This window comes from Heptranchias perlo, chromosome 3 (genome assembly GCF_035084215.1).
Source record: "Heptranchias perlo isolate sHepPer1 chromosome 3, sHepPer1.hap1, whole genome shotgun sequence".
NCBI lineage: Eukaryota > Metazoa > Chordata > Chondrichthyes > Hexanchiformes > Hexanchidae > Heptranchias > Heptranchias perlo.
The window spans coordinates 30,850,584-30,864,098 of NC_090327.1; the positions used below are offsets into that span (position 1 = coordinate 30,850,584).

Here is a 13,515-nt window from a genome sequence, read left to right on the forward strand (position 1 = left end):
CCAAACTGAGCATCAGTGAGCAGGTTATTGGTGAGTAAGTGCCGCTTGATAGCACTGTCGACGACACCTTCCATCACTTTGCTGATGATTGAGAGTAGACTGATGGGGCGGTAATTGGCCAGATTGGATTTGTCCTGCTTTTTGTGGACAGAACATACCTGGGCAATTTTCCACATTGTCGGGTAGATGCCAGTGTTGTAACTGTACTGGAACAGCTTGGCTAGAGGCGCAGCTAGTTCTGGAGCACAAGACTTCAGCACAACAGCCGGGATGTTGTCGGGGCCCATAGCCTTTGCTGTATCCAGTGCACTCAGCTGTTTCTTGATATCACGTGGAGTGAATCGAATTGGCCGAAGACTGGCTTCCGTGATGGTGGGGATATTGGGAGGAGGCCGAGATGGATCATCCACTTGGCACTTCTGGCTGAAGATGGTTGCAAACGCTTCAGCCTTGTCTTTTGCACTCACGTGCTGGACTCCGCCATCATTGAGGATGGGGATGTTTGCAGAGCCTCCTCCTCCCGTTAGTTGTTTAATTGTCCACCACCATTCACGCCTGGATGTGGCAGGACTGCAGAGCTTTGATCTGATCCGTTGGTTGTGGAATCGCTTAGCTCTGTCGATAGCATGTTGCTTCCGCTGTTTAGCATGCATGTAGTCCTGAGTTGTAGCTTCACCAGGTTGGCACCTCATTTTTAGGTACGCCTGGTGCTGCTCCTGGCATGCTCTTCTACACTCCTCATTGAACCAGGGTTGATCCCCTGGCCTGTTGGTAATGGTAGAGTGAGGAATATGCCGTGCCATGAGGTTACAGATTGTGCTGGAATACAATTCTGCTGCTGCTGATGGCCCACAGCGCCTCATGGATGCCCAGTTTTGAGCTGCTAGATCTGTTCTGAATCTATCCCAATTAGCACGGTGGTAGTGCCACACAACACGTTGGATGGTGTCCTCAGTGCGAAGACGAGACTTCATCTGCACGCGGACTGTGCGGTGGTCACTCCTACCAATACTGTCATGGACAGATGCATTTGCGACAGATAGATTGGTGAGGACGAGGTCAAGTAAGTTTTTCCCTCGTGTTGGTTTGCTCACCACCTGCCGCAGGCCCAGTCTCGCAGCTATATCCTTCAGGACTCGGCCAGCTCGGTCAGTAGTGGTGCTACCGAGCCACTCTTGGTGATGGACATTGAAGTCCCCCACCCAGCGTACATTTTGTGCCCTTGCTACCCTCAGTGCTTCCTCCAACTGGTGCTCAACATGGAGGAGGACTGATTCATCAGCTGAGGGAGGACGGTAGGTGGTAATCAGCAGGAGGTTTCCTTGCCCATGTTTGACCTGATGCCATGAGATTTCATGGGGTCCAGAGTCAATGTTGAGGACTCCCAGGGCCACTCCCTCCTGACTGTATATCACTGTACCGCCACCTCTGGTGGGTCTGTCCTGCCGGTGGGACAGGACATACCCAGGGATGGTGATGGAAGAGTCTGGGACGTTGGCTGAAAGTTATGATTCTGTGAGTATGGCTATGTCAGGCTGTTGCTTGACTAGTCTGTGGGACAGCTCTCCCAATTTTGGCACAAGTCCCCAGATGTTCGTGAGGAGGACCTTGCAGGGTCGACTGGGCTTGGTTTGCCTTTGTCGTGTCCGGTGCCTAGTGGTCCGTCCGGTTTTATTCTTATTATGACTTTTCGTAGCGAGATTTTACAACTGAGTGGCTTGCTAGGCCATTTCAGAGGGCAATTAAGAATCAACCACATTGCTGTGGGTCTGGAGTCACATGTAGGACAGACCGGGTAAGGACGGCAGGTTTCCTTCCCTAAAGGACATTAGTGAACCAGATGGGTTTTTACGACAATCCGGTAGTTTCATGGCCATCATTACTGATACTAGTATTTTAATTCCAGATTTTTATTTAATTAACAAGCCTGTATGAAACTTTGAAACACAAAAATGACATTCCTTTTTACCAAGCTTTTTCCAGAGCTTCGGATTGAAATTCATCTCCATACATGGCGTACTGGCACTGTACAATGAAGGTCCAACAATAGAATATGGGCAAGCTTCCACCGTTCTGCAATCTAAAGGTCCTGCCAATCACAGGCAGAATGCAATAGTTCGATACTGATAAAACATAGGACGACTTCACATGTGGTTACTGTGTACAGTTAGGGCCACCTAATCGAAGCAAGGCTATTACTACACTTAGGTATAGAGCTAAATAATGAAATGTTCCTGCTATTAGGAACTGGATTTATGCTGAAAAGGTGAGTTTTCCTCAAGAAAGAAGACATTTTGGGGTTGAATTTCTACAGGGATTCTCCCGATTGTCTGCTGTAACTTCAGTGGAAACCCTGGAGAAACGGCGTAAATGCCACTTATGTTTTCCATGGTGGATCTTCCTCCAAAATTTCGATTAATTGTTAGAACCCCAGTGGAGATTCAACCTCTTTGAGTTGAAGATTATGAAAGGGACTGGCAAAGTCAACCCAGGTAAATTATTCACTATGGGGAAGAGATCAAATAACACGGGAAATTAGAAGTAAGAAGGGAAGTCGGAGAAAACTTTTTCACCCAAGGATTTGTGAACAAGATACCAAGGAAAGCCACTTAAGTGGAAAATTGGGGTTAAAGAGAAAATTAGGGGGTAGATCTAATGAATTAGTGCTTCTGGCACAAAGCTTCAGATGATGGCAGCACATAACAGGAATTCTCTTGTGGAGGTCAATGCACCTCGCACAATTTTAAAATTACTGGATAGAAAATCATGTGGGAAGTGCTGAATTCCCAAAATGTGCTCTGGTCTATGGTGGGAGCCCTAATATGTAAAATATGCTTCTCGGAGTTTTTGGAGAGAAAGAAGAGATTGAAGAATATGATGACAAGGTAGCTGGGTCGCTTGGGATCGATGAAAATTTGAGGCCTAAAAGTCTTTTCCTGTTCCTAAATGTTCGGTGCTCTTTCTTACTTTGCCAAGAACTGTTGTAATTGGATGACAATTTGCATAACCTGTAGCTCATAAAACATAATGAGCTATTTGCAAACCTTTGTACTACAGGCCATTAAAATCTTTCATTCAGTGAGTCTGAACAAAAACATACTTTATATCAAAGGGATCTGATGTAACTGGGTTGACCTTACTGTACCTGGCATGCTGAGCATTAAAAACTGAATAATTAGGGAATGTTACATGCCAGGCTTCGGACTCTGTGTATTTACACATCGTGATTGGAGCGAGAATTCTAGACACTGGAAGCGGATGAAATGTCATTTGGTCTATCAGAATGTTTGTATGAGTCAGAATTATGTTTGGATCAGGTGTACTAAGGTAGATCGATTGATCCTGCACTCCCAGTGGAGAGCTACCGGTTAAAGAGACATGGGTCAAAAAATCGGCACTGTCATACTGTCATCTCTGATCTGCACTCCCGTTGAGTGCGATTTCCTGCCGGGAGCACAGGATTGACGAGTCTACTTTGTGGTGATTTAAAGCTGACTGAGCACAAAATTGCAAGAAAGAGAAATGAGAAAAGGCCATAACATTGCATCCACAGGCAGTGTACCATCCGCTCCACCATTGGCTCTGGACAACCAACATGATCTCCTGAGGGAATATTCTGCAAACTTTCTCATCGCTCCAAACGTACATCAGGAAAATCTCCAGAATACCTCTTTATCTTACATCCTGTGTCATATATCCTTGACCAGATACCTTTTTTATGATAAAATTTACAAGCATCCACCAAATTAGTAATCTCACAGTAAAAGATCCTCTGGGGAAGATTGATCATAATATGATAGAATTTCACATTGAGTTTGAGAGTGACATACTTAAGTCAGAAACTAGAGTCTTAAACTTAAATAAAGCCAATTACATAGGTATGAGGGGCAAGTTGGCTAAGGTAGATTGGAAAACCAAATTAAAGGGTATGACGGTTGAAAAGCAATGGCAAACATTTAAAGAAATATTTCAATATTCTCAGTAAATATACATTCCTTGAAAAATAAAAACTCTAAGGGAAAAGTGATCCACCCGTGGCTAACTAAAGAAGTTAAGTCCCTTGGAGGCTGAGACAGGAGAAATTATAATGGAGAATCAGGAAATGGCAGTTGCGTTAAACAAATATTTTGTATCTGTCTTCATAGTAGAAGACACAAAAAACATACCAGAAACAGTGGGGAACCAAGGATCTAATGAGAATGAGGAACTTAAAGTAATTAGTATCAGTAGAGAAAAAGTACTTGAGAAATTAATGGGACTAAAAGCTGATAAATCCCCTGGATGTGATGACCTACATCCGAGGGTTCTAAAAGAGGTGGCTGCAGAGATAGTGGATGCATTGGTTGTGATCTTCCAAAATTCCCTAGATTCTAGAACGGTCCCAACAAATTGGAAGGTAGCAAATCTGACCCCGCTAGTCAAGAAAGAAGGAAGAAAGAAAATAGGGAACTACAGGCCAGTTAGCCTGATATCAGTAGTCAGGAAAATGCTGGAAACCATTATTAAGGAAGTGGTAACAGGGCACCTAGAACATCATAATATGATTAGACAGAGTCAACACGGTTTTATGAAAGGGAAATCGTGTTTGACAAACCTATTAGAGTTTTTTGAGGAAGTAACTAGCAGGGTAGATAGAGGGGAACCAGTGGATGTAGTATATTTGGACTTTCAAAAAGCATTCGATAAGGTGCCACATAAAAGGTTGTTACACAAGATAAGGGCTCATGGAGTTGGAGGTAACATATTAGCATGGATAGAGGACTGAAAACAGAGAGTAGGGATAAATGGGTCATTTTCAGGCTGGCAAACTGCAAAGATCAGTGCTTGGGCCTCAGCTATTTACAATCTATATTAATGACTTAGATGAAGAGACCGAGTATAATCTATCCAAGTTTGCTGATGATACAAAGCTAGGTGGGAAAGTAAGCTGTGAGGAGGACACAAAGAGTCTGCAAAGGGATATAGACAGGTTAAGTGAGTGGGCAAGCAGTTGGCGGATGGAGTATAATGTGGGGAAATGTGAGGTTATTCACTTTGGTGGGAAGAATAGAAAAACAGAATATTTTTTAAATGGTGAGAAACTATTAAATGTTGGAGTTCAGAGACACTTGGGTGGCCTCATACAAGAAACACAAAAAGTTAGCATGCAAGTACAGCAAGCAATTAGGAAAGCAAATGGAATGTTGGCCTTTATTGCAAGTGGGTTGGAGTACAAGTGTGAGGAAGTCTTACTACAATTGTACAGGGCAGAGATAGACAGATTTCTGGACACTAGGGGAACCAAGTGATATGGGGATCGAGCAGAAAAGTGGAATTGAGGTCGAATATCAGCCATGATCTGATTCAATGGCGGAGCAGGCTCGAGGGGCCATGTGGCTTACTCCTCCTCCTATTTCTTATGTTCTTATGTTCTTAACTCAGGAACCATTGTGTTCCACAGACCTTCAAATACCTGTATTGATCCTTATAATCCTCGATCCTGCACATAACCACATCTTCATTCAGTTCATTTTAAATGTGTTACAGTAATTGGCTCAGCATTAATCCTTTAGCCTGTCCCACATGTTCATTGCTTTGTATTTGGTTAATTTAATACTTATGTTCTCCGGTTCTGTGTTCACGGTGAAACATTAAATAACTTGCTTACATCAATTATTATCTATTTTTCTCAGAAAAAAATCTGAACGACATTCCACCCTCAACCAACACTGTCAAAAACATGGTTTAACTGGTTGGTTGCTATTGGTGAGATCTTGCTGTTAACCCAAACTACATTGACTGTCTTTCAAAAAGTAACTCACTGGATGCGAAGTGTATTGGAATGCCCTGAGGAAATAATAAGATACGATGTAAATGAAAATTCTTCCTACCTATCCATTCCTTTCAGCATTTTAAAAATCTACAACCTTTCAGTCTTTTCTCCATGAAAGCAAATTAAATTCCGTGAGTCTTTCTTCATAATTTAGAGCCTCGAACCCTAGACCCATCCTTGTTGCTCTTCTCTTGAGTATTATCAACACATCAGCCTGTCTTCATTGTAATTATGTTGCGAGTGAAATGTTACACATGAAAGGCAGATGCTGATTAAAGAAATTGCACATACTCCAGTGCTTTCCCCTCCTATTTTTCAATATCTTGCATATTCCACTCCTATTAGGATGCCTGCCACACATTAAGAAGGTTGGCATGCAACCTGCTTCCAAAGCTTTGCCAGTGCTAGTTGAAAGATAGTGAACAAGGACAAACCCATGCTGACTTGACCTTTGTATTTTACTTCTCTCTCTGTAGGGCACAGACCTTTACTTGGCACGTTTGAGCATGGGCAAAATCTGACCTATCATAGTATGGCCCAATGCTTTGGAATGGCAAAGGCACGATGTCAACAAAGCGTCCTTTCTGTGGTTCACTTGTTTATTAACTGGATGAGAATGGAGATTATTACATCCTTCCTGTGACCCAAAAGGTTGCCATTTCCTGGCAGCAATACAGAACACATCATATTGCATATGGTTGCTTCTGGCAGGAAGGATTTTATCAGCATCTTGCTGAGCAAGCATCTATAAACCTCAGCTTATAAAGCATCAAAGCCTTCCTTAAATGAACTATTCTCGTGCCTCTGCATTGTTAGTAATCAATACATGTGTTTCTCCACAGGATCTGAAAGCTAGCAGCTATGAAGAGCCAAACTGACAAATGACAAATTGAGGAGACAATTCCAATAGGACATAGTACAATTGAAGCTCTTGTTTTGCTAGAGGCACAGCACGTGGGGGCGCAGCTGTCCCTCCAGTGGGAGTGGGGGGAGTTATCTGAGGGAGAAAAAAGTGTAAAGTCCATCCATTTTCTAAAGCTTTTAGCATGTGCCACCAAAAAAGGAAAAATGCAAATAGGTGTCCAAAAAATCGTGCACATGATGGGTTCCTATATATCAGATAGAGGAATTGTAGATGAGACTGTTAAGTGTTCGTTTGCTAATATCTCATTGCGTAATTTTAGGGCCACAGTTTCTTTTCCAATCCATTTTCCAAATTAAGCTGAAAGAGCCAGTTAGCCAAATCTGTTGGCTGGAGAGCAAAAGGATTCTAAGTAGATTGGGCATATGAATTACTTGGAGAAGCCAGAACTCATTAAAATAAGGAGAATGACAACATCGCTGGAGGAAGGGATTGACCAGATATGAGTTGTAACTTTAATAAGAAACTGTAGGGTAAATTCAGTCCTTTTCAGCGGGGAGCCATGAGATTCACATGAGATTTTATCAGGTCTTGTGCACAATAAAAGATTTTCCTTTACAGCTGTAAGCCAATTACAAATTCCTTTCTGATTTGGTGATATGGGAATCAGGCAACTGTGATGCAGAAAATTGCTCTCACTGCTGGTTGTAAGGTTGGATAGATATTCTACAGTGTCATTAAAATTACCTTTGGTGTAATGGGAGCATTCAATGAATATCCATGACAGGCTAAATTGTGCACGGATGGAAGGACTGATATTGATCGGCCAAATAGCTTTTTCATGTAATCCCAAAGATGCTGACTCACACTGGGAATTCACTAGATTCTGGAAAGGTCCCGGCAGATTGGAAAACCGCAAACGTAACACCCCTATTCAAGAAGGGAGTGAGAAAGAAAGCAGGTAACTATAGACCAGTTAGCCGAACATCTGTCATTGGGAAAATGCTAGAATCCATTATTAAGGAAGTAGTAGCAGGACATTTGGAGACTCATAATGCAATCAAGGAGAGTCAACATGGTTTTGTGAAGGGGAAATCGTGCCTGACAAATTTATTAGAGTTCTTTGAGGAAGTAACGGGCAGGGTGGATAAAGGGGAATCAATGGATGCAGTATATTTGGATTTCCAAAAGGCATTCGATAAGGTGCCACATAAAAGATTACTGCACAAGATAAGAGCTCATGGTGTTGGGGGTAATATACTGGCATGGATAGAGGATTGGCTAACTAACAGAAAACAAAGAGTCGGGATAAAAGGCCATTTTCAAAATGGCAATCTGTAACTAGTGGGGTGCCGCAGGGATCAGTGCTGGGGCCTCAACTATTTACAATATATATCAATGACTTGGATGAAGGAACAGAGTGTATTGTGGACAAATTTGCTGATAATACAAAAATAGGTGGAAAAGCAAGTTGCGATGAGGACACAAAGTGTCTGCAAAGGGACATTGACAGGTTAAGCGAATGGGCAAAAATTTGGCAGATGGAATATAATGTGGGAAAATGTGAAGTCATCCACTTTGGGAGGAAAAATAAAAAAGCAAAATATTATTTGAATGGAGAAATACTACAAAATGCTGCGGTACAGAGGGATCTGGGTGTCCACGTACATAGAGTCATAGAGTCATAGAGTCATACAGCACGGATAGAGGCCCTTCGGCCCATCGTGTCCGCGCCGGCCATCAGCCCTGTCTACTCTAATCCCATATTCCAGCATTTGGTCCGTAGCCTTGTATGCTATGGCATTTCAAGTGCTCATCCAAATGCTTCTTGAATGTTGTGAGGGTTCCTGCCTCCACAACCCTTTCAGGCAGTGAGTTCCAGACTCCAACCACCCTCTGGGTGAAAAAGTTCTTTCTCAAATCCCCTCTAAACCTCCCGCCTTTTACCTTGAATCTATGTCCCCTTGTTATAGAACCCTCAACGAAGGGAAAAAGCTCCTTAGTATCCATCCTATCTGTGCCCCTCATAATTTTGTACACCTCAATCATGTCCCCCCTCAGCCTCCTCTGCTCCAAGGAAAACAAACCCAATCTTCCCAGTCTCTCTTCATAGCTGAAGCGCTCCAGCCCTGGTAACATCCTGGTGAATCTCCTCTGCACCCTCTCCAAAGCGATCACATCCTTCCTGTAGTGTGGCAACCAGAACTGCACACAGTACTCCAGCTGTGGCCTAACCAGTGTTTTATACAGCTCCATCATAACCTCCTTGCTCTTATATTCTATGCCTCGGCTAATAAAGGCAAGTATCCCATATGCCTTCTTTACCACCTTATCTACCTGTTCCGCCGCCTTCAGGGATCTGTGAACTTGCACACCAAGATCCCTCTGACCCTCTGTCTTGCCTAGGGTCCTCCCATTCATTGTGTATTCCCTTGCCTTGTTAGTCCCTCCAAAGTGCATCACCTCGCACTTTTCCGGGTTAAATTCCATTTGCCACTGTTCCGCCCATCTGACCAACCCATCTATATCGTCCTGCAGACTGAGGCTATCCTCCTCGCTATTTACCACCCTACCAATTTTTGTATCATCAGCGAACTTACTGATCATACCTTTTACATTCATATCCAAGTCATTAATGTAGACCACAAACAGCAAGGGACCCAGCACCGATCCCTGTGGTACCCCACTGGCCACAGGCTTCCAGTCACAAAAACAACCTTCGACCATCACCCTCTGCCTTCTGCCACTAAGCCAGTTTTGTATCCAAAGTGCCAAGGCACCCTGGATTCCATGGGCTCGTACCTTCTTGACCAGTCTCCTGTGGGGGACTTTATCGAAGGCCTTACTGAAATCCATACATGAAAGGCCTTACTGAAATCCATTACATGAAATACAAAAAGTCAACATACAGGTGCAGCAGGTAATCTGGAAGGCAAACAGAATATTGGCCTTTATTTCTAGGGGGATGGAGTATAAAAGCAGGGAAGTCATGCTACAATTGTACAGGGTGCTGGTGAGACCACACCTGGAGTACTGCGTACATTTCTGTGCCCTTATTTAAGGAAGGACATATTTGCATTGGAGGCAGTTCAGAGAAGGTTCACTGCGTTGATTCGGGGTATGGAAAGGGTTGTCTTATGAGGAAAGATTGAACAGGTTGGGTCTATACTCATTGGAGTTTAGAAGAATGAGAGGAGATCTTATTGAAACATATAAGATTCTGAAGGGTCTCGATAGGGTAGATGCTGAGAGGATGTTACCCCTCAAGGGGGAATCTAAAACTAGGGGGCATAGTCTAAGAATAAGGGGTCGCCCATTTAAGATGGAAATGAGGAGGAATTTCTTCTCTCAGAGGGTCGAGAATCTTTGGAATTCTTTACCCCAAAAAGCTGTGGAGGCTGAGTCATTGAATACATTCAAGGCTGAGTTAGACAAATTTTTAATCAGCAAGGGAGTCAACAGATATGGGGAAAGGGCGGGAAAGTGGAGTTGAGGTAAAAATTAGATCAACCATGATCTCAATAAATGGCGGAGCAGGCACAAAGGGCCAAATGGCCTACTCCTGCTCCTATCTCTTATGGTCTCATGGTCTTATGGGTACAGTTCCACAGCTCTCCTGTACCTCACCCGAGTAGTTACTCTCAATATGTGATAACAATAGTTAGCAGGCTATTTGATTCTGTAGTAGCTCACAGCTGAGCATCTATCAGCCGTGGCCAGTTGTAGGACCTTTATTTCCAGCCTGGCTGAGTAACTATCTGAACGTTAATTTGGAGCCTTCCTGATCTCAGTCTGACAATGGGCAGTGAATTTACCAACTGAGCCACCATGCCTTATTACGTGCTCAACATTGTGTCAATCTACAACAGGCCAATCATTCGGCAGCAAAAAATATTTTCAATCCTTCTTAAATTATTTTTTTGATTTCTCACCTTGATTGCTTTTGCTCTTCTGACAAGCCCATCCTCCTCTGCGCTCCCGATCAGTAAGTCCACCTTGTGGAACCGACGGCTACTTAGGGCTGCCAGGGGGGTTTCCTGCAGGTAAATCCCATCCACTATGGGGGCCCATGATTGGAATGGCCCACTGGCTGACAACAGCTGTGGAGTCACAAAAGAAACCAACATGCGGGTAAGAGCTCGGCCTGAATATGGTCCCTTGTCATGCAAATTATTTTATGCAATTCGATTTACTTTGGAGCATAGGAATTGCTGGCTGAAAAAAGACCAAAGGTCCATCTTGTTCGCCTTCTACCATCCTGGTAGTTGCATGATACAACAATAATGGGTTTGTTGACTAATCATAGCAGTCTGTCTCTATCAATTAGACTACAACAGACCCAGATATGACATGAGGAAAACCCCCATTGGTGGAAAGCTTTGGGAACCATAGGTGCAAAGTCACCTGTTCCTCCCAAACATGCTACACTTACCACATGACATGTCTCAAATTGTATACTATATCCCGCAATGTTATTTTCTGAAAGAAATCCATCTAATTTGCATTTGAATGAATCATTACTCCAACATAGTGCCATACAATATATCGCCGTTCTTTCATCATCGCTGGGTCAAAATCCTGGCAATCCCTACCTAACAGCACTGTGGGAGAACCTTCACCACACGGACTGCAGCGGTTCAAGGTGACGGCTCACCATCACCTTCTCCAGGGCAATTAGAGATGGGCAATAAATGCTGGCCTCGCCAACGACGCCCACATCCCATGAATGAATGAAAAAAATACATGCTTCAAAAACAGCCCTGAATATATTCGTAAACAATTTTACAACACCAAGTTATAGTCCAGCAATTTTATTTTAAATTCACAAGCTTTCGGAGGCTTCCCCCTTCGTCAGGTGAACGTCACATCCTGAATATATTCCTTTAACATCGAAGGGTAGATTTACAAATCCGTGTTCCCAGTGCTTGAGTACAGATTCATAAATTCTACCCTGTAATTACACTGAAAGTGCACTGGGACATGGACTTGTCACATTTTAAGGTGCAGGTATGTCCAACATTGCATCACTTGTAAAGTAGAAAATTGTGAGAAAAATTATAGGGACTTTCCCCCTCATTTCTTGCGGAGCTGTTGAGGGTATTTATTGATACTGTCTGAGCTAAATCAGATCATTTGCATTAAAATAGTTTATACAGCTGTCACTGTGACACAGAACCACTCTTCCCTTACCGCACACCCTCCCCCCAATAAATGTTGACATTCAACCCCCCCTCCTCCATCCCTCCCCCAGACCATGCTGGCACTCTTTTCTCTCTTCAGTTCATGCTGCACCCTTATCCCTCTTTCTGCATTTTATGCTGCACCCTTATCCCACCCCTACAATTCATACTAGACCCTTATCCTCCTCTCCTCAATTCATACTAGACCCTTATCCCACCCCTACAATTCATACTAGACCCTTATCCCACCCCTACAATTCATACTAGACCCTTATCCCACCCCTACAATTCATACTAGACCCTTATCCCACCCCTACAATTCATACTGCACCCTTATCCTCCTCGCCTCAATTCATACTGCACCCTTATCCTCCTCGCCTCAATTCATACTGCACCCTTATCCTCCTCGCCTCAATTCATACTGCACCCTTATCCTCCTCGCCTCAATTCATACTGCACCCTTATCCTCCTCTCCTCAATTCATACTGCACCCTTATCCTCCTCGCCTCAATTCATACTGCACCCTTATCCTCCTCTCCTCAATTCTTACTGCACCCTTATCCTCCTCTCCTCAATTCATACTGCACCCTTATCCTCCTCTCCTCAATTCATACTGCACCCTTATCCTCCTCGCCTCAATTCATACTGCACCCTTATCCTCCTCTCCTCAATTCTTGCTGCACCCTTATCCTCCTCTCCTCAATTCTTGCTGCACCCTTATCCTCCTCTCCTCAATTCATACTGCACCCTTATCCTCCTCTCAATTCTTACTGCACCCTTATCCTCCTCTCCTCTATTCATACTGCACCCTTATCCTCCTCTCCTCAATTCTTGCTGCACCCTTATCCTCCTCTCCTCAATTCTTGCTGCACCCTTATCCTCCTCTCCTCAATTCTTGCTGCACCCTTATCCTCCTCTCCTCAATTCTTGCTGCACCCTTATCCACCTCTCCTCAATTCTTGCTGCACTCTTAAACACCATGCCTCAATTCTTACTGCATCCTTATCCTCCTCTCCTCAATTCTTACTGCATCCTTATCCTCCTCTCCTCAATTCTTGCTGCATCCTTATCCTCCTCTCCTCAATTCTTGCTGCATCCTTATCCTCCTCTTCTCAATTCTTACTGCACCCTTATCCTCCTCTCCTCAATTCTTACTGCACCCTTATCCTCCTCTCCTCAATTCTTACTGCACCCTTATCCTCCTCTCCTCAATTCATACTGCACCCTTATCCTCCTCTCCTCAATTCATACTGCACCCTTATCCTCCTCTCCTCAATTCATACTGCACCCTTATCCTCCTCTCCTCAATTCATACTGCACCTTTATCCTCCTCACCATTAGGCATCCATTCTTCTTCAGAACTTGAGATGGTTCAAGCTGTAGGCTTCTTCCTGAGGTTGTTATGTGCCAGGTCTCCCTTCTCCTGAATGTAGTAGCTTAGCACTGTACAACATCAAGTCCAGCTACCCAGTTGAGAACGGCCAAAGCTCACCTCTGTAAGGCAACTGCACCTTGAGCAACAGCCAGCCATGGGAATCAAACTTGTGACCTTCTCAATAGGATTTCTTCCACAGAACCATGTAGTTACCACAGCCTCCAAGTATCTAGTACCATTGAATCATGGACTGATACAGCACAGAATGAAGCCATTCGGCCCATCG

At 43.8% G+C, this 13,515-nt stretch overlaps 1 protein-coding gene across 1 annotated transcript in view; it reads right to left on the bottom strand.

The window, feature by feature from the left end:
• The window catches only part of tg (thyroglobulin), a 419,486-nt gene that overhangs the window by 101,169 nt on the left and 304,802 nt on the right, over positions 1 to 13,515 (bottom strand). The window contains exon 44 of the mRNA XM_067976982.1: positions 10,607 to 10,774. Within this exon, the coding sequence (XP_067833083.1) occupies positions 10,607 to 10,774 (168 nt within the window). The remainder of the gene's footprint in view (positions 1 to 10,606; positions 10,775 to 13,515) is intronic.